General features: G+C 35.2%; 1 protein-coding gene across 2 annotated transcripts in view; it reads right to left on the bottom strand.

The window, feature by feature from the left end:
• Positions 1–22903, bottom strand: part of LOC137403732 (small subunit processome component 20 homolog) — a 36370-nt gene extending 13467 nt beyond the window's left edge. The window contains exons 1-15 of one of the 2 annotated variants that reach the window (XM_068089752.1): positions 22772–22903; positions 20296–20422; positions 20059–20172; positions 18887–19044; positions 16524–16761; positions 15440–15619; positions 15226–15329; positions 14995–15143; positions 12924–13030; positions 11625–11789; positions 9993–10150; positions 8712–8886; positions 6920–7085; positions 3659–3783; positions 2228–2359 (exon numbers count right to left, since the gene is read on the bottom strand). In XM_068089752.1, the coding sequence (XP_067945853.1) occupies positions 2228–2359; positions 3659–3783; positions 6920–7085; positions 8712–8886; positions 9993–10150; positions 11625–11789; positions 12924–13030; positions 14995–15143; positions 15226–15329; positions 15440–15619; positions 16524–16761; positions 18887–19044; positions 20059–20172; positions 20296–20422; positions 22772–22860 (2187 nt within the window). In that variant the 5' untranslated portion in view covers positions 22861–22903. The remainder of the gene's footprint in view (positions 1–2227; positions 2360–3658; positions 3784–6919; positions 7086–8711; positions 8887–9992; positions 10151–11624; positions 11790–12923; positions 13031–14994; positions 15144–15225; positions 15330–15439; positions 15620–16523; positions 16762–18886; positions 19045–20058; positions 20173–20295; positions 20423–22771) is intronic. The other variant, XM_068089751.1, reaches the window with a different exon arrangement.
• Between the last annotated feature and the right edge of the window lie 440 nt (positions 22904–23343).

The following is a 23343-nucleotide window of genomic DNA, read 5'->3' as shown; positions in this document are numbered from 1 at the left end:
GGAATGGTTTCACTTCATATATTGAGATTAGACTGTAGTTAACACATGCTATGTATTATTTATGTAAAATGCTATGAAACCCAGTTGACTTGTAATTATCATTGATAACAAATTATAGATAAAATTTGTGTGATAAACTGTGCCTATATCAGAGGAAAGTGTAGCCCTATTTTGGACACTTGGTCGGAGCATTTATTCTCAGTCGTTGAAGCTAAGGTACATGTAGGCTCTCTGAAAGATTTATTTTACAATAAAATATTTCTGCTGAACCAGCTTTCACTATTTATATTACTTTATTGTTGTCTATTGTATACCTTTGTACCTTCTATCTATTATATATATACAGTCAAACATGGATAACTCGTCCACGGATAGTTCGAACACATGGTTAATTCGAACGGTTTCTTTGGTCCGTTCCCACGTAATGATAAATTGCTATAGATAACTCGAACTCAACACTGTTAATTCGAACTGTTTTTTTGCCCAACGGATACCGAAACGGTTGTTATCGCTTTAGAAAATCACTTTTTTCAAAGCCATAGAGGTAAACCTCATCTTTTCGTAATTCATAAGCGTCGTTATTACCACCATCGGCAAAATACTTCTGTCAACGACTTTTCTAAAGGTTTGGTAAAATTTGATTTATACTGCTATACGATGAGTAGCACGGGCTAGCCAGGTCACGCGCGCAAGGATTTTCGCCACGCACATACAAAACAAAAACAGCATGTTGTTTTGTATATGCGTGGCGAAAATCCTTGAGTGCGTGACCCGGCTAGCCCGTGACGAATAGTTTTTCGACGTTGATTCCGTGTTCAATCAACGTCGGAATGCTGAATGTTTAAAACGTCTTAAAAATTGTGGTAAAAAAACGTTTACGTTGTCTTAGCTAAAAAAAACTATTCATCGTTTGACCTAAACACAGAATACGTGTGTACATTCAATAAGTATCCATTCAAAAAGCGTGAGTGATATACAATGTACCGTAAAACCTCGTAAAACTTTTAATTGAACTGCCTCGGAGTGTTGCTCTTAACGAATCCCAGGTAAAGTAAAGTTATCTTTGCATAAACTTCAAGAAAAATCGACAAAATTGATCATGGGTAAAACGCTCAAAAGAAAAATGTCTTTTCTTTTGAGCATTTCAACAACGATCAAGTTTTGCCAATGTCAATCTGAATAACGTCCTGGCAATAACATCATCTCAAACAGCAAACTAATCTCAAGTGATAGAAAAATCTCTATACTTTTTGATAAAAACGTTTTAAACATTACATTAGAAGCATTTAATTTGAAACAAGCCATTTGTGCTTTTGATTTATATTATAGTTTGTATATGTACATGTATCTACTAATAAATAAGTAAATACATGGACTTGTGACAGTGCTCTGATAACTTGAACGCACTGATAATTCGAACACTTTTGCTCGGTCCCGTGAAGTTCGAGTTATCCATGTTTGACTGTATATACATATATATACATGTATATATCTGTGTTTGTTTGTCTGTCGTTCGCGTGTCCAGTTATAACAATAAAGTTATAGGAACAAAATATCCGCTTCGCATTGGAATCAGGCAAATTCAATTACATTGGCCAGTATTAGTGCAAGTCTTTTTTATTTATTGTTAATTGATTTATTTAGTATTACAGATTTAAGCTTTACAATTTAGTTTTTTATACATCTATCTATATAAATCTCAGTGTTTGTCTGTCGTCTGTTTGTCATTCGTGTGTCCAGTTGAAGTGATAAAGTTACAGCAACTAAAACATCTGCTTTGTAGCGGAATTGAACTCAGCTTTGCAGACAGGCATCCTATCCATTACACTACGCACCCAACTGGCCATACTATAGAATAATTATGTACATCATGATTATTACACCTGCCAACCTTTAATGCCGATTGGTTAAAATACTCACGCTTCAACCAGCACTCTTGAAGATCATGATTACGTGAAAGATTGAAACGCAATATCTTTTCCTAGCGCTAGCTTCAGAGGGACGAACATACATGTAGATCATATTATAGTACAGATTTTGACTAGCTTAAGCTACCCCAATTCATTAAGTGAAGAAACTTAGCCATTGAAAAATAAAGTTCTTATGCAAAAACCTTTTTATTACCTGTGCAACTCGAGGCATTTAGCTTGTTATAGATATAAAAAGCAAAACCACATCATTTACCTGAAGGTAAATGTATATTACAGGATTATCATTGCAGACTGACCTTTAAGAGTGAGAAGGCTGTAGCCTGTCTGTTATGATCTAAAATATCTGACTCGGCATACGATAAGAGAATCTCAACCTTCTCCTCCGTCCACTCATAGTAGCCGCATGTCTTCAGCACCATCGATATTAACTGCAGAAAATTTACTTACACAATATATATATAACATAGACACCTTGGTGGGGCATTATGCAAAAAATATGCCTTTCAAATTCAGCATGAAATAAAAAAATTGAATGCTCAAACAAGTTGTAATGTAGGTGTAAGACAAGTTTATTAGTTTAACATTCCTGGAGTTGATGCCAAGTCAAATCGGCCTAATCCGTGCTGACCAATGATAGTTGCCGGCGTTGAGCCATAAGCTAAGGTTTGCTTAACTCATAGCATGACGTTTCTCTAGTTTCTGTAGAAGGCAGCCAGATTTGAATTACCACTCTTAATTATTAAGTTGTCAATTACCATGGGATTATTTATTAGAGATTACAGGTTAGTTACGTATGCTGTTTTATTTTATTACACATGTTATATTGTCTTGTCACATTTCATTTGATGTTCAGTACTTTTACTTGCTATCATACTGTAACTTTTCATATTTTATTGCATTCATATTTATTGTGCTTTGCAAGTTGGTATAAAAATGGCACTGAAATATTATTTCAGGTTTCACGGTAAAAATGAAGATTGTGAATTGCACACTTAACCAGTGAAATCGTCTCTCTTAAAGTCCTGAGTGAATTCAATATTTAGAGTTTCCATCCAACTCTACACCTATAATGTAATATGAAACACAATAATCACTAAGCTGTTAGTGAATCTTTACAAATTTGTTTCAAACAGATATTGATCGCCTGATGGGAGCAAACATTATTCGCTTGAAAAAATTGCACTGAACAACTAACAGCTAAGTACACTTTATATTTTATATTATACTACAATTCACTCTACACACAGTGTATTGAGTGCTCGTTCCTCAGTATTCTTTATGAAACTAGTGTTTCTAATAATAATATAACACAATTAATAGTTTTTGATAGAATTAATTAATCAAATGTATTAGAATTTTGCAGTCATCAAAACTCGTATTAGTGATGTGGAAATCAGGAGCACTTCTAGTAACTGAGCTAATTATCAAAGCAACCTACAGGTAATGAGTTATGATATTTAAATACATAAAGTTTCCTGAAAAATGTTATTATAGAAAAAGTGAGATTTGCATTGGGACAAGACAATTATTCAATATATATTTGATGGATAAAAACTGTCGAGTAGTAGTAACCAATACCTTTTAAAGTTTATATACAAGAGAAGATAACCCTCTAATAGAAAAAAGAACATAATCATTTAGTTTTAATATGTAAGTCAAAAGTATTAAACTACTCAAGCACACAAAACACCTGAGTGCCTGATTGTACAAGCTAGGGACAAGTCTACACCCACCCTGAAACAGAGCTGACATAGCTCAAAGCTTTCTCCAGAAGCAGTTCCACTATAAGTCTTCAGTAGCAGAAAAATAGGGTTAATTATCTTCTCCATGCCATTGACCAATGATGGCAGTCCTAATAACATGATAACCAATCAAATGACAGATAACAGAAGCAAAATAAATGCTAGCAGTAGTTGAAGGAGAATCATCCCGACCTACTTTCAGAGGCAGAGACCCTCTATTTACAGTTTTGGTTTTTACAAAGAGTGTGTTTTGCCCAGAAGTTCACACGGCAATATAATAGCCTTGTTCGAAGGAAAGAAGAAATGTTGAATAGCAATATGTTGACTGACAATATGTCCAACATGACATGGGTATGTTGGAAAAGTTTAACCAGTTCCTAATGATATATTTATATTGCTTCTTGAACTCACTTACAGACAAGTTATAGCTTATCTGTTCTAACATACAGTTCAACTCTGTACAGCTAACATACAACTCAACTCTGTACAGCTAACATACAATTCAACTCTGTACAGCTAACATACAGCTCAACTCTGTACAGCTAACATACAACTCAACTCTGTACAGCTAACATACAACTCAACTCTGTACAGCTAACATACAACTCAACTCTGTACAGCTAACATACAATTCAACTCTGTACAGCTGACATACAGCTCAACTCTGTACAGCTAACATACAACTCAACTCTGTATAGCTAACATACAACTCAACTCTGTACAGCTAACATACAATTCAACTCTGTACAGCTAACATACAGCTCAACTCTGTATAGCTAACATACAACTCAACTCTGTACAGCTAACATACAATTCAACTCTGTACAGCTAACATACAGCTCAACTCTGTACAGCTAACACACAACTCAACTCTGTATAGCTAACATACAACTCAACTCTGTACTGCTAACATACAACTCAACTCTGTATAGCTAACATACAACTCAACTCTGTAAGCTAACATATAGCTCCATTCTGTGAGCTAACATACAATTCAACTCTGTACAGCTAACATACAGCTCAACTCTGTACAGCTAACATACAACTCAACTCTGTACAGCTAACATACAACTCAACTCTGTACAGCTAACATACAACTCAACTCTGTACAGCTAACATACAATTCAACTCTGTACAGCTAACATACAGCTCAACTCTGTACAGCTAACATACAACTCAACTCTGTACAGCTAACATACAACTCAACTCTGTACAGCTAACATACAACTCAACTCTGTACAGCTAACATACAATTCAACTCTGTACAGCTAACATACAACTCAACTCTGTACAGCTAACACACAACTCAACTCTGTACAGCTAACACACAACTCAACTCTGTATAGCTAACATACAGCTCAACTCTGTACAGCTAACATACAACTCAACTCTGTACAGCTAACATACAGCTCAACTCTGTACAGCTAACATACAACTCAACTCTGTACAGCTAACATACAGCTCAACTCTGTACAGCTAACATACAACTCAACTCTGTACAGCTAACATACAACTCAACTCTGTATAGCTAACATACAACTCAACTCTGTACTGCTAACATACAACTCAACTCTGTATAGCTAACACACAACTCAACTCTGTACTGCTAACATACAACTCAACTCTGTACAGCTAACATACAACTCAACTCTGTATAGCTAACATACAACTCAACTCTGTACAGCTAACATACAATTCAACTCTGTACAGCTAACATACAGCTCAACTCTGTACAGCTAACATACAACTCAACTCTGTACAGCTAACATACAACTCAACTCTGTACAGCTAACATACAACTCAACTCTGTACAGCTAACATACAATTCAACTCTGTACAGCTAACATACAGCTCAACTCTGTACAGCTAACATACAACTCAACTCTGTACAGCTAACATACAACTCAACTCTGTACAGCTAACATACAACTCAACTCTGTACAGCTAACATACAATTCAACTCTGTACAGCTAACATACAACTCAACTCTGTACAGCTAACACACAACTCAACTCTGTACAGCTAACACACAACTCAACTCTGTATAGCTAACATACAGCTCAACTCTGTACAGCTAACATACAACTCAACTCTGTACAGCTAACATACAGCTCAACTCTGTACAGCTAACATACAACTCAACTCTGTACAGCTAACATACAGCTCAACTCTGTACAGCTAACATACAACTCAACTCTGTACAGCTAACATACAACTCAACTCTGTACAGCTAACATACAACTCAACTCTGTACAGCTAACACACAACTCAACTCTGTATAGCTAACATACAACTCAACTCTGTATAGCTAACATACAACTCAACTCTGTACTGCTAACATACAACTCAACTCTGTACAGCTAACATACAACTCAACTCTGTACAGCTAACATACAACTCAACTCTGTACTGCTAACATACAACTCAACTCTGTACAGCTAACATACAACTCAACTCTGTATAGCTAACATACAACTCAACTCTGTACAGCTAACATACAGCTCAACTCTGTACAGCTAACATACAACTCAACTCTGTATAGCTAACATACAACTCAACTCTGTACTGCTAACATACAACTCAACTCTGTACAGCTAACATACAACTCAACTCTGTACAGCTAACATACAACTCAACTCTGTACTGCTAACATACAACTCAACTCTGTACAGCTAACATACAACTCAACTCTGTATAGCTAACATACAACTCAACTCTGTACAGCTAACATACAGCTCAACTCTGTACAGCTAACATACAACTCAACTCTGTATAGCTAACATACAACTCAACTCTGTACTGCTAACATACAACTCAACTCTGTACAGCTAACATACAACTCAACTCTGTATAGCTAACATACAACTCAACTCTGTACAGCTAACATACAACTCAACTCTGTACTGCTAACATACAACTCAACTCTGTACAGCTAACATACAACTCAACTCTGTATAGCTAACATACAACTCAACTCTGTACAGCTAACATACAGCTCAACTCTGTACAGCTAACATACAACTCAACTCTGTATAGCTAACATACAACTCAACTCTGTACTGCTAACATACAACTCAACTCTGTACAGCTAACATACAACTCAACTCTGTATAGCTAACATACAACTCAACTCTGTACAGCTAACATACAGCTAAACTCTGTAAGCTAACATATAGCTCCATTCTGTAAGCTAACATTTAGGCCAACTCTGCGCAATGAACATGAGGCTTAACTATGAACACTAACCTTTGAACTTGATGACGAAGGTCAGGCAAATAAGAGACTCAATTATGACAGGAACATCCTCAGAAGTGAGACCATCTACAAGGAGTCTCACGAAGGGGTCGACCATCCGTGCATGACCTTCATCTCCATATGAAATTTTGGCTCTCTTTAGTAACATGTGGAAGAGCTACAAAAGGCATAACTCCAGTAGAAGCTCAACTTAGGACAATGTTAGCGATTGATGATGATTAGTTTCTGCAAACTTATTCAATATTCACATTTTTTTTACAATGGGTTTGTTCTCATTGTATCGTCACTAAAATTTGAATCGCACCGAAAAAGCTGAAAATAATTATGATACACTTTTTTGATGGGCAACGCTTGGTAGCGGGTTTGATTGAGTGAATAAATAATTAGTTTCGGTGAAAATAATAACTGTAATAATAAAGTATTAGTATCAATAATTTTTTCACAATTTTTTTAATCATTAAAATTAAAAAGATTAAAGTGCTTCATTGTTATTCAATGAATAACTCACTGAATATAAATTGAGTCCTTCAATGAGCTCAATTGTTATTCAATGAGCTCATTGAATAACAAGCTTATGGAACGCTTGTTATTCGATGAGCATTCTAATTGAATAACAAAATAATTTTGGTTATTCAATTAGAATGCTGATTAGTCAGGATTTAAGTGATGTGACAACTCTTGGCAAACTGCCAGAATGTCATTTCACTATATCCCCTGTCAGGTCTGTGAGTGAAGGGAACAGATTTTACTATCACTATACTAGATTAATAGACTCACTTTCTTATTTACTGCTACATAAGTGAATTGACATTTGACTCGAGGAGTTGTTCTTTCAACTATATTTTCAATGACGATGATATCACCGATGACAGTAAAACTAAGAAAAAAGATTACCATGTACTGTTATAGACTTCCACATTATTGTAAAGAAGTTATGTGAAGTTTTTGCTTCATGCTACGTAAAAAATTCCATATAACGTTAAGTGTCAAGTCGGCGCAAGTTCTTAAATTCTATTTGAACAACAAGAATCTCGTTTAAAATATCGTTTCCTTTCTTGTCACACTTTGGAGAGAAAATGACATATATCTCTATTATATATATATAACTACCCTGTCAATCTGGTTTGCCGTGACGGATCGTCAGGTGTATCAATAGAGGACAGAGAATCTGAATACTTGAATACAGAGAATACTTGAAGGTTATCGATTGATGAAGGTCTTACACTGTCGGTCTACCAATCTGAATGGTATGAGTTGGAGTCTAGTCAAAAGCTATTTTTATATTCACCTTGAATCCTGGAGACGAATAGACGAACAGACGCGGCCCTTATTATAGTAAAAATATATTTTAGCTTAGCTTTATTGTATACACATAAAATATTTTTTATTATCGTGCTTCCGCAGAATGAACTTCGTTGTCTAGAAAAAAATGAACAAATGTTGTAAATGAACTTGTAGGTGTGCGCCCCTTAACTTATTGTAAAATTACTGCAACCTTGGACCGTTAACCGAGTGAAAGTGATTCGGAAAAGGAGAACAGTTGTCGTGTCAAACCAATAATACTACAGTTACAATACAGCCAATAAATTAAAAAGTGGAGTCTCATTTTTTCTTATTAAAGGGCCAAAGGAGTGAGTTTGGAAATATGCTGTAACGGATTTACACAATTTACAAGTATTTTATTGTCATACAACATAAAATCCTTATTATGTAAGCGTTCCCCTCACAGATTATTTATGTTGTAGAGGCATATACTGAACCTCTACAGAGGTTAACCACACACCTTCATTCCAAATTCAACCAAGACATGTGTGTTGCTCTTCTTCAAGGTTGGTGCTTGCGGTTGTGCCCGACCCGGCTCAGCAGGGATCACAAATGTCTCCTCAGCATCATGCATCAGCGCTGCCTTCTCCTTTCGCTTCTTCTCCGCCAGCTCAGCCTGTCTCGTCTTCTTCTCACTGCAGACCATCACAACAATATCAGTTTAGCAGCTGAATATAAAATGTCAAATGGATTAGCTTTCTCGCATGAAGATGTGCAGGAATTTGTGTTTTATGCCTAGTGTAAGTCGCTAGTGTAAGTCGCTAGTGTAAGTCAATGATAAAACAAAAAAACATCTAGACGGCAATCTCTCGCAACTTGGCTGCTCACCTTTCGTGGATTCAGTACTTTGCAGTTAAACATGCTCGTTAAAAAATAAACAAATTAATTAAAAACGCATTAAAAATTAAAATACATAAATCTCTGAACCTGACCTTCTCACAATGGACCCAGTTAATCAAAATTACGAATATTCCGACCAGATGAAGTAAAAACTACAAATGTACTATGTAAATGACATTCTCCAGCCTAAAATATTAGGACTGAAGTTAAAATATAAACTGAAAGCCAATCAAGATAAATTCAGTTTACTTACTTATGATAAAAATATAAAAGCAGTTCAAGTGTTCTGGTGTTAAATTTCAGCTCATTCCTATACTTGGAAAAGTTAGTTTCTATTTCACGCATTTTCACTTATCGTGGTGAAAATATTATGCACTGGTCCCAATTAAACACAAAGAGTTACACAAAGGGATTACTGTATTAAGACAGCTTCATCTTTATAAACATTGTATGGCCTAAACAAGAGTTTGTACATATCTCCTGCATTATACTGATTCCTATCACTTGGAATTAAATGCAGACGGATAACAAGGCAAATAACCAATAATGGAAGTATCTAAAACAAAAGACAAAGAAGATCTCTCAATAATGGGGATATGATATCATATGGCCAACACATATAATATATATAATGCATATTTAATATCAATTAATATAATATCAGGTGAGAGGTATCATAAGCGTTTCAATCAAGATCAAGTTTTGTCAATTTTAATCTTGAAACTTCCTGGCAGTCCGATTGCCTCAAACATTAAAAACAATCGCAAACGATAGAAAAATATCGATACTTTCTGATAAATTCTACTAAAATTTTGTATAAGATATTCTTTAAAGGATGCAGTAATTCCAAGATTCTTTGAGCATGAGACAAGGAGAGACAACTACTGCTAATCATACTTACTTTAAGAATTGGCCAACACTGTCGCTGACGAGACTGTAGGTGAATTTCAAGTATTGTTCAGCTGTTAAAACTGGGTTTTGCAGAAGGCCATCAGCCATTCTCTCGAGACATTGCCTCAGTTTGGACATGTCCTTAGCCTTGTGTATTGTATCTAGTTTCTGTAATCATAAGAGAAATAACTCAATGTTACTGACCATAAAACACATGAACGAATACTTCATCATATAGAATTTATTTTTAAATTAACCCTTTGAGCCCTAATGACCGGTATTCCGACATTGCGTAGTGTGTGTCCGAAACTCTAACAGCCGGAATAACGTCATCCACATGGCTCTGTTTACAAATGCTGGTTCTGAGTAACAGCGTAAACCAATCAAATTAATTCTTGCACAAAAATATTAGACCAGAAATTTTATCTCAATTTTTAACTGTTTTCAAATACCTTTATCTGTTTCCTTCGTTATAATTACAATTTTTATTGAAACGATATCGCAAAAGAAAATCGATACAACTCATTTCATATCATTATTATTTCACTAATCATCGTTTCATGAGCCATGAAACGATGATAAATGTGTGGTCAACGAATATTTCTATGAGTTTTTAAAATCACACAAATTATTATGGTTATAGCCCGAAGTGCTGTGAAAGACTTTTTTTTCTGTTTGGTGAGATTTGCTGTGGGCTGCCGGACTACTTTACTAGTGTTTTACCAAATATTATTGCATTATGAGCACATTAAGTTATATTTAATAAAAAGTTTAAAAACTTCGGATCTTTGGACAAATTGCCCAGGGTTACTGACACACATTGACAAGGACGGCCTGACAATTTTGAATTTCTGGAAACAGCTCACATAAGTTTTAAATTCTAGTAAACTTAAATTAGATTGGACCTTAGAGTTATGGTTATATTCCTTAATATTGCAAGGACAACTCCAACTTTACATGTTCAGTGTTTTTGTATTTATTTTGCGTTGACAAATCTTTGGGCCTTTGAATAGATACTTTCCTTATGAATAAGTAGAAAAATATTTTACAAATAAATGTAGCATATATTAAAATTATCACTAGCATTAACTTAGCGTGCCCTCTAAGTATCCCGTAATACATATAACTGTAGTTATTTTCAGCCTATTATTTCATCTCAAACACTAAATATGTCCGATGCAAGCTGCATCATGGCTACTCATTGACCTCTAGCAATGGTTATTTTACAAACAAAATGCAAGATATGTTAGGATTAACATTTGCCATTGGATTGGATTTAAATAGAGTTCAATTGGATTAGTTAAACCTGAGCCAATATCTTTGAACTTAATTGGCATTCTTCTAGTTCGTGAAATGAACAAAAGATATCATATTGGTTTGTGGTTAATGAAAGATCATAAATATTTTGAAATAAAGCAATGCGGCTGCAGTACTCAAAATTAGTGGGCCACACTTGATTTTGCAAATCTAAGTTTTTGGCTGTTGCGATTTTTTTAGTTGTTAAATGTCTTTTTTTAAATTCAACTATTTTAGAGACAAACATAAAGCACTTTTTAAATATGTTGAAAACACTGTATTTTTTACAATGTCTGTTAACCTCCAAACCATCGTGAGCGTGTCTAGTGAGTAATCACATACGTACCTGCTTAAGAGGACTGAGTATGACAGCAATAGTTGGGGCGGTAGCAAACTTAGCCAGTAACCAAAACATCTCATAGTACTGAGGCTTGCGTTTTTCTTTGGATGTATCATGTTTGTCCACGTCTTTGTCCTGGCTTGAGGAACCAAACAGCCCACTCATAGTGATCTACAGGAACACAAGCTAAGGTACAACAGTGCGCAACATATGTGATCAGATCCCCAAACGCCTGGCTGGCTATAAAATTTGAGTAGCTGATGTGTTGGTAATTCAGCTTTTCAGCAATATGAAATGCTGAAAAGCTGAATATGCTGACAAACAAAGAAGAAAGCCAGCAACAATGTGAAATCTATTGCCCTGTGAGGTGAGTATAATAGTTAAAATGAAGGTCTGCATCTGAAATTAATTAAAATAATTGTTTATTGTTGTTGAAGCATTGTGTCTAAATAACCATATTGATCTATCTGTCTTGGTAAACATGGAACCAATACGCTTCTGCATGGTCAAGCGTGGATTCCAAGCAAACATAATCTCGATTTCATTTTATTTATTTTCAACGCCAACTGATTTTATTTGACATCCAGTTTAAAAAGATGACAACACGGGCTTCACCAAACAACTATAAATATGGACAAACATATTCTCACTAGTAACGGATATGTAATGGTCACGGGTGCAAACTAATGATATCCGTAAAGTCTTTCAGATAATTCTTTAGGTAGTTGAAGGCGTTGAAACGTACAGTTATTTTTAGGTTGAATCATTTCACGAACCTAAATTATTTTTGTACATCTAGAGGTTTTGCTTTGAGTAAAAACATAGAAATACATTTAGCAAACGTTGTTACTATCAATATCACAAATTATTGATGATCTATATTAGATAACTAATATAGATCATCAATATAGATATCTAATATAGATAACTAATATAGATAATATTGTATTGGAGAGATAATACATAACTACTATGCCGACAATATTTGAACCACAACAATCGAAAATACAGAAAATATGTCATGACTTTCTGAACTGACCTTCGCAACTGAGATCAATTCTCATTGGTTAATTAATTTGTCGATGCAGCTGGTTGGTTGCTGTATGCCCACTAGGCAAATATCTGTGTGCAAATCTTTAGCAAATTTACCACAAGAACCTATTTATTAAATTACTCTACCTATTTCATGTATATTATTGCATTGAGAGAAGAATGAACAGTTTAAAAAAAAACTAAAATAACGTTTTTATTCCCGTCCCCAATATATTTCCTTTAGCCTCTGTACCTATATAAAAGTCTACATACATTTACTAGGGACTGGAGACAAGGTGTCAGATCCCCAGGCTTGAACATGTCTATATTCTGATGGATGATGTAATGGAGTGAGTAGCCGAGCACATTAACTTGGTAACCTGTAACCATAGCACACATATATTCCTTTATTACATAATAAATACAGCAACAAGTTTTCATTTAATCAATTGTAAACATAAAATATGGGTGAATCTTATAATTTTAGAATAATTTACTACTGAAGCAATTTTAGAATAATTTACTACTGAAGCAATTTTAGAATGATTTATTCTTGAAGTGCCTAAAGTCATTTGGCTCTAACATTTCAAATCATGAGACAAGATGAAATTGAACACCTAATAAATTTGTATTTTCCTGTTATTTATGTAAATAAATGTAAACACAAATATACATTATTTGCTAACATAAATAATTATCCCCTGGGAATTGTTGAAAAGCTGAATATGCTGACAAACAAAGAAGAAAGCCAGCAGCAATGTGAAATCTATTGCCCTGTGAGGTAATATAATAGTAATAATAATAAGTATAATAGTTACAATGAAGGTCTGCATCTGAAAGAAAACGAAAAACTGAGGCATACTGCAATTACAATTTTATTTTTCTGTCTCATTTATAAATGTAAAATGTTTGACTTTCAATAATTGTGACTATTTTCAGGCACATGTAAAACTAGGTTTAGTGAATGCTGGTGTAAGTTAATTGAGAAATGTTATCTTTAGCACAAATCCCTATATGTAAATCTCAGTATTTGTACTTTTTTTTTTTTTTGTGTGCACCCTGTGCCCAGTTATAGTGATTAAAACTAGCAATGAAAAATATGTATCACAGAGGATTTGATCTTGGAACCTGCCATTCACAAGGCGACAAGCTAACAGGCTAACTCATTAGGCTACACGGGATACAACAGACTCTTTGTCAGACAGTCATTACCTGGCTTAAAATAGGCATAGCGACTCCATGTTACACACAACATTTACACTGAAGCTTTCTCTGCTTGCACCCCTATATAAGCCGCATCTGCTTTATTTTCCAAAAAATGATAATAAAACAATACATAGGCAGCACCTTTGTATAGGCCGCAGCACTCAGGACGGTGCTTTTTAACATGGCAGCAAATTTGCTGTTTAAAACGGAACAGTGCCTAACAACACTGTTCCGTTAGGCATTGTTTCGTATATTCTTTCACCGCAAGAGGCGCACTAATTGGAGATTTCCGTTAATGCGCCATCGCAGTGAAAGAAAAAGCCACAGAATAGCCGCACCCTTATATAAGCCGCATGGTTCAAATCGTCAGAAAAAAGTAGCGGCTAATAGTCCGAAAAGTACGGTAGTAAGTTTAGCAATATACTAGCTTACTCAAATTAGCCAGTGGCAACTACATTACCTGCCACTGCGCATATGTTGGTTTTTTATTACATGTGGGACGCCGGGCATTCGGTTAGGTAACTTTATATAAATAATGATATGTATTCCTTGTGTTAATATGTTCCTTTAAAATACTATGCTAAGGGTACTCCAACTGTTTAGATTCTTTAAACAATAAAATGATTATAATACTTCCATTATGTTATTTCAGATATATAATTGTTTCTTATTTTTCATTAGTTCAAAATTAATTAAAAAACGCCAATCTTCTGGTAAAAGGCAGAATTGTTTGCCATCTATGCACTACAAAATGCCATATCAAAAGGGAAAAGCATAGAGGATGCATGTTATGTAACCAGGCTGAAACTGTCCACAAACAAAACTTCATGAGCAGATGAACTCTGGTAACGTACAACTTATATTAGTGATTTCCACGCTAGCCCTATGTTCACAGCTATCTAATTAGACATCAAAGGAAACAAGCATCCAATACTAACAGCCAATAATATTATTACTAGACAGCTGATCACATCCTGATTGGCCCTTTCCCATCTGTAATAAATACCCTGGCTAATGTCTTGTACACTCATTGATGGGATGAGAAGATTTTAAAGTTTGATTCTTATTCCTTTAAAACAAATCTTTTTATTTCTGTGAGTGATTTTAACATAATAGTGCCAACGTAAGTTACACTAACCTCTTGTAAGGGTGGCCTGAAGATGCTCCGTTATTGTGGTCATGTGACTAGGCCCGAGGTTAGCCATCATCTTAGCCAATGTCTGCCTCGCTGAGTCACGGATATCCTCAGCCCTGGACTTGATGAAGTAACACACTTTCACAAGAACACTACAAGTGGACGAATCACAGCCTTAGCATCAGAGAAAAACAGGTACAAAAAGAACCTGATCAGATAGACTGAGGTTCATACTTTGGAAGGTGACGTTCCAGTGTTTCAGCTGATATCTTCTCCAGAAGCTTGACAATGGCGACAGCCAGCGGTATCCGTAGGACCTCCGCCTGATCCGGATGTATCTATAAATAGAAAAACATTTTCAGCATCAGAAGCTAAAACCCCACTAGCAGCATTGCAACTATTCCACAAAATCCATCGGGTCATCAATTAGCCTGGGCTCCAAACTCACAGTTTTGTTCTCTTTATGTAGGTCCTCTGTGGAGGCTTTCTTGTTGAAAATCTGGTGGAGAAGGGGCAGAATAGAGCCAATGATGTGAGAGTGGATGGTGGTTGCAAGGTCTTTTGAACAGCGAACTGTGGCTGATATAGGTGTATCCCCACGCTTGCTTTCCTGGGTCTCTGACTCTACCTATAGCCAAATGTATAACAATAGGAATGCATAGATGCACCAATGTATGACCATAAATGCCTGAAGGTAAGGGTGTGGAAGAAGGGTACATCTGTGGTACCTTTAGATTTGCAATAAATCCTTGGATACATGAAATTATCAACTGTTTATCTCGCAGAATGTCATCTGGTTTCCTCCAGTTAAACTCATAACAATACCTAGTCCTTGATGGACTCCCCATAATAATACCTAGTCTTTGATGGACTCCCATAATAATACCTAATCTTTGATGAACTCCCCATAATAATATCTATTCTTTGATGGACTCCCATAATAATACCTAATCTTTGATGAACTCCCCATAATAATACCTAGTCTTTGATGGACTTCCATAATAATACCTAATTTTTGATGAACTCCCCATAATAATACCTAGTCCTTGATGGACTCCCCATAATAGGGTAATACCTAGTCCTTGACGGACTCCCCATAATAATACCTAGTCCTCGATGGACTCCCCATAATAATACTTAGTCCTTGAAGGACTCCCCATAATAATACCTAGTCCTTGATGGACTCCCCATAATAATACCTAGTCCTTGATGGACTCCCCATAATAATACCTAGTCCTTGATGGACTCCCCATAATAATACCTAGTCCTTGATGGACTCCCCATAATAATACCTAGTCCTTGACGGACTCCCCATAAGCTCTGCTGAAGTATGATTTCGAGAGGCTCGAGGTATGAAAGCAAAGGATCTACTGACTTATTGACATCTAAAGAAAATATGATGTAAGAAAAGTATAGATTGTCAGATGTGACGTTTTTTATCTCAATTAGCAACAAATTTAAACTATGTTTTTTATATTTTGCAACCAATGGCATGATAGCCTGAGGCCCTAAAGCACACTCAGTTTACATACATCAATTCCCTCATCCACATCATCACTAGCATCGTCCTCCATATTAGCCTCTAATCTAACAGGTTGGTGGCTGATGGGAGCCTCTGTAGGCCTTTCACTCTTTGGCACGATCTCTTCAGAGGCCTTGACCTGCCTCTTTTCTGCCTTCTTAACCGATAACTCTTTGCCAACCTGCGCCTCCACATATGTACTCAGGCTAACATCATAGTGAAACGCATCCAGCACTGTGCACAGCAGCCTACAAAGATTACATGAGACATTTCATAAGTCTATGTTTATGTATAACTCTATGCTACCATATGAAATATAAAACGGTGGGACTGTGGCAATGCTCCATCACGAGAATCCAGCTGATTTGTCTTTATGAAATCAGCTGACTTCGTGGTCTGTCGCAAAACCAATTTCATTATTTACTTTTAATTCATTGACAAATGTTATTTTTCAAAATTCTGAAAAGAAATTTGGAAAGTTACCAACAAAACAATAATATGCAAAGTTTGTGTAACATATAAACAAAAAGAATAAGTGCAATATATAGTACTTTAAATATTTTACGGAGGGGTAAAAGTCAGGACTCGTGAGCTCTAAGTAGAACAAAATTCATTGCTACGGAACTTTGAAACGAGATCAACACACTGAGCTTTTTCCCGATTATGTTGTCAAACGTATTTTCAGAGCACAAAATAAACACGGACAGTTAAACGTTTTGTTGCTCACGCGGACCACATGGTTCGAGCATCATTACTTGAAGGATCAGGCAGTTTTAATCAGTCTGTACATTATTGGCTAGATCAGAATACTAAAAGCGGTAAATCCGTACAATTGAGCCGGCATATAATCACATTTCTTTGTAACATGAAATATAGCCATAATGCATTTCAGACTCCCGTATCCAAGCATTTAGATAGCAGGTACTTATTTAGCACAGACTAGTACTGACACACAAGTGATGGCAGAATCATAGTCCTCTGACGATAGGAGATATCACTATAATCACTGTACTTAAATGTGATTGGCTACCTGAAAATAAGATGATATGATGGTACACCATAAACAGCTTATAGAACCCATGCATTGCTGATACGTACTATTTGTTGTTCATATATAATATTTAAAATATATAATATATTTGTTGCTACCACAAACAAAAAACTAATTGATCTAATTCCTCTTTTTTGAAGACTTCGGCATGTCATCAAGATACAAACACAAAATTTCAAGATTTCTGAACAAGCATTGACGATACTTGAGGATCAACTTTATAGATAAAATTTGATAACGGATGATGGTTGTAAATATGCTCTATTAAATGGTATCTAACTTGACAAAAAATGATAAAATTAAATTAATTAGATTATTAGCAGTGTAAGGAATCAGAACATATATAGTTTTGGGAATCTATATGTATATGATCTATACATATCTATATGGATCTATATGTAAAAACTTGTAAGTTATTCATGTCTCAAGCAGAAAACCCACCATTGCTGATTGCATCCCAATTTTGTCTGAATAAGCGTACTCAGTAAATGTGCGAGTTTAGAATAAATGCCAAAATGTGATTGATCAACATTAGTGCTGGATAACGATTCGAGTGCATTCGGTTTTTCGATAGTTGTTCTCTCTCGGTTCATCGATTCAAAAGAGAAGACAACTGCGTATGAACCGAATTTTACATCACAATTCGATTCAGTGTTTGCGCATGCCCACACAGCAGTTTCCTAAGCAAATTTTCGTGAGAGCATCGATCGGTCAGTAAATGAGTTTAGAGTTATTTTTCATCCAAATTGTAGCAATAGTCTTGACTCTTGCCAAATAAACTCATGTGATGTTTTGTAGTTGAGAGACTTATATTTGTAATATCTTATTATGGTATTAATCTTCATTGATTGTATTTATCCTGAGTATATTGTAATTTTTTTATTTATATTTATTCAATTGTTTTTAAATTACGTAATCAATTTGATGTTGATTAATTAAATTTTAAAGAAGATAAAATTTTTCAAATTGTATTGGTTAATTAATATTAATATAATTAAAATTTTCACCATTACTTAAACACTTTTGCAAATATTAATTATTAGTTTACTATTTATTAATAAATATACAAATCTCGGTTCGATGCGGTTCATAATGCCAATATGAGTAAACCGAAGTAACAATTGAAGATTCGGTTTCATTCAGTTTTCAGGAGAAAACAACTCTGAAATTGAATGCATAGTGCAGGTAGACATCGAACAGCTCTAATCAACATCCAGATTGTTGACAGTGCAGGTAGACATCGAACAGCTCTAATCAACATCCAGATTGTTGACATGTTGAACAGTTGTAATTCAATCAATATACATGTAGATCTCAATTACCTGACGGCCATCTTGTTGTTGTCTAATCTAGACAGGAGGTTGAGGGAGAGTTTGAGCTGAGATTTATAGGCAGACCAGGACAGGTGCTTGCAGATGGCCCCCACGGTCGATATGCAGACATCAACCATAGAGTTCTTCTTGTGATAATCAGTGTCATCCTAAAGAGATATTACTAGCTATGATGCTATGTGTTAAGGATTCCTCTACTTAACTGAACTACTGCTAGAGTTAATCTTCGTAGTTTCGCTGCTCACCTTTCGCAGTTTCAGTACTTCGGAGTTAAAAAATCTTTGTTAAATAATAAAGAAAAATTAATTAAAAAACCATTCTTGAAAAAAAGAAAATACATAAATAGAAACATGCGACTTCCTTATCACAACAAACCCAGTTAAACACAAGTAGAAATATTCGGGCCAGATGAAGTCCAAACTTTGCCCTATGGTAAGTCAAAACTTACCACTAAGTGCATTCTCCCACTTAAAATACCGAGAATGAAGTCAAAATACAAATTGAAATTTAATCAAAATAACTTTAATTTGCTTACTTAATATATAGGAAACAAATACAATATGTTTAGAAAACAGTGTAAGTGTTCTGGTATCAAATATTGACTCATATTGATGTAAAAACATTAGTTTCTATTTCGCGTATCTTTTTCATTCCTTGTAGGACTGATTTCGGCAAATAGCATCTTGACATATTTGTTATTCTGATGTTATCAGCACACCAACTGCCAAATTTGAAATTCAAGAAAATATTTTGTTGATATCGTATGGCTAAAAATATTTCGTATTGAGAGAGCAAACAGTCGTGTTCTTCATCGTGGGTCAATAAAATCGTATAACGGGGTCATCGTAATCGAATGGTGCACTGTACTAGAATTATAGAGTTGGTGCTATAAATGTCATGATATGACAGTTATGAATTTTAAATTTCAAAAAAGGCTTAAAGACACAAATTCATTTTCTATTCACTTTTGCATTTTCGGAAATGACCAAAAATAATAGACAACCAGATTGCATTGAAAATGCAATACAAAGATTTTTTCTTTTCATAGCATCAAGTAAGCAACTTGATTAAAATAAAAAAGGAAGGAATGGCAAAAAATTTGTTCCATGAAATGTTACTGCAAAACAGACCACACAAGTAAAGACTTGACTATATATAGTAACCTTGATGAAGGAGAACACAAGTGGCAGCAGGTACTTGGTCAATGATGAGCTCTTCATAGGGACTGTATCTAAATGCCGCATCAGCCTGTTGAGACCCTTCAACCTTCTTGACACCTACATACAGAAAGCAGATTTTCCTCATGTATGGAACCCATCTATGAGCGCCTGAGCTCTTAGAATCAATCAGAGCAGTTCTGATAAATGATTTGTTTTCAATAACTAGGCAGTGATTATCACCTGTATGTGACGAATGTTCTCCCAGAAGTCATCCTCTACATTTGTTTGGTTCGTCAGTCCAACCATGTCCTCATAGAGATCAGGTCTGCTGTTGATTAAGTCTCTCAAGGTCGCCAAAAACTCGGACCTGAAGGGCCAAAAAGAATAATACATTAAAAAACTACATGTAGCTACAAATAATCAATTTGAAGTTATCTACACCTGAAGAACCAGGTATAGAAAACTCCAAATTGTAACTAACCCGGGGGAAGTTAACCTTTTTGTGGGCAGAGCGACGTTTTTGTTGCTTTGCGATACGGCTGCTAATGGGCAGTGCGACGTTTTTGTTGTTTCGGTAACGTATTTTATTATTGCAGTTTCTGGTTAGCTAAATGCCGTTTTTTGTTTACTTTTTTTACCAATAGCAAGCTACGATATAGTAGTTTCGGTTAGTCTCAAAAATTGACTTTTAGGTTGAAAAAAACGATCGTTTTTAGCAGTGATGAATAAATAAACTTTCGAAAAAAATTAGAAAATTGTTCTAAATAATTTATCAACTTTTATTTTTCTTGCTTCGGTTATAGCTTTTATTTACCAAATTTTTCGAGAGTTTGACTTAAGTTTACCGTCATGGCGACTTCTAAAAGAACCTCCCGAGATTATTCTAATAAAGCAAGAACTAGTACCGAAATTACTAAGAGATTCAGAGCTGACAGTGATTTTTTAGATTTAGTTGCAAGAGATGACAGTGAATCAGGTTTGGATTGTGATTGGAATCACTTTACATCTGGAAGTGACAGTGATGAAAAGGCTGGTAGCAGTAATGATGAGGATGTGAGTAGGAGTGATGCCAGTGCCTGGAAGAATATAACCAACATAAACAGAGATAAATCTCGTACAATTCAGCAGTTTATAGCAGTGACAGGCCCAGTATTTACTCCAGTAGATGCTCAACCAGTAGAATATTTTGAAAAGTTTTTTGAGCCGGTCAATCCAGGATGTACATCTTTGTGGGAGCTCTTTGTTACCCGAATAAGCACATGGTGCAAAGTCTGTGATGTGGGCCTTTGTAAAGGAGAATGCTTTCAAAAAGTATCATTTGTAAATAGACAATTATTATGAAAAGCATATATTTTCTGTTATACATTTTTGATTGTTTATAATATATATATATATATATATATATATGCCTATGGACATATACAAGTATACCTATGCACCTTTAAACATAGATATATGCACATAATAACACACAGAAAAGTGTATGAACCTTTAAAAAAAATTAATTTTTTGGAAAATTAATTCGCCCATGGGAGTCTGATTTAGTTTTGAAAATTCGCCCGCGAAAGGGTTAATATTACAGATCGAAGCATAGTATTATAACTGCTATGATATAGCTGATTAGCTCAGTTGATTAGAGTCTCAGTCTAATAAGGTGAATCTCGACCAAACCGGAACATGTGCATAGGAAGTAAACAATCGGAACAGCTCCGGAAGCAGCATAGAAACATTCGTTAACAAAGGGAAAAGCAAGTCACACCTTATAAATTCATTTCAAAAAGGAAGGAACCATCTGCGGCGACTTTCTCCTCTACTGAAGAGATTTGCTAGGGAGACAACTCCTCCAGTCGAGTTGCCCTAAATTGTTTTGAATGGGGATTCTCTTTCAAAGTTGTGAAGTAAATATGCCACTGCTATTTATATTTTCTTTTTCACACGATTGTTGATGTAACTATCTGTTGCATTTTTTGCTGTTTCACTATCAATTTCTGCAATTTTTGGTATTTTACCTTAACTTAGAGTGTTTTCGATGTTTTAAAAGCAAAACGTACAAAATGTTTACTTTTGTTCTATTTTTGCATGATCACAAATAGAAAATATTTTATTAAAACTAAATCTAATCTAATTAAATCTATATCTAGCCGTTTTTATTTATAGTATGCAGTATACAGTACATTTTATGGTATAAAATATTACTAAAATACTTTATCGAAGTTGTTTTCTTGACTTGGAACGGTTCAAAATTCACATACATTTATTCTAATGGAAATAGTGGTTTCAGATCTCGAACAACTTGGTTTTTTTAACGGATTATGAAACGGATTATGTTCGACAACTGAGGTTCCACTGTATTACAAACAGTCTCTGTCTGTACTTCCATAGCCATGCTTACAAGTAAAAAAACATTGCTTTCGACGGGATTCAAACTTGTAACTTTCAACTTGCTAGACTGACGCTCGACCATCTGTACCAATCAACTGCCTTGCAACATTTGTGAATATTTGTGCATATAGTTATCCCACCTAACGATCTCTCACATCACCCCAGACTGCTAGGGTACTAGTATTTATAATACAAGTATCTTGTCTTTACTGTAACTTCCTACATTTTGAGGGCTTCGCTGTAATCAACTAAGACCTCCATGCCAAGACCTACTTTTCTGTTCGACACCCTGCATTGCATAAAAATAACATACTTTTTACTTGTTGCTACCAACCGTATAGTGTCCTGTTTAACTTGTATGCCAAGCCTGAGCAGTGGCAGCAGGTGTCTGTTGATTGCCACCTCATAGTACTGCTCCGGCATCTTCTTCACAATGGTCTGGAGAGACGCTGCTGCACTGTCTCTCAGAGCCATGTCATCAACCTGAGAATGAAACGCGGATTAGGGACTTACAAGGATGAGAAGATGGTCAAACTCACAAGAAAAGCAGAACATGATGAGAAACCACAAATTAGTGAAAACAAGACACTGAGATCAACTGAAGGTGTACAATTGTGACAAAAAGAAAAATACAAATTAATGTTATCAGGTTAAGAAGAGCATATAACATGATTTAGGACTATAAAATTTAGTAATAAGTTGTGAGTTCAAATTCCATACAAGGGAATTCTTTTTCCCTTTAGGCTAGCTCACTTCAGTTGTTGTGTGTTTGTTGGTATATGAGATGGCTACGAAATAGTCCCTGCAGCCAAGTAAAAGATAACCATATATGGAACTTGAATGGAATTAAAATCCACAAACTAGATTTGCTATCAATGCATAAATTATCAGAATATTGAAGCAGCA

Source organism: Watersipora subatra, chromosome 9 (genome assembly GCF_963576615.1).
Source record: "Watersipora subatra chromosome 9, tzWatSuba1.1, whole genome shotgun sequence".
NCBI lineage: Eukaryota > Metazoa > Bryozoa > Gymnolaemata > Cheilostomatida > Watersiporidae > Watersipora > Watersipora subatra.
Note: the sequence above shows the minus strand (reverse complement) of the source record. Positions and strands in the feature narration are given on the sequence as shown.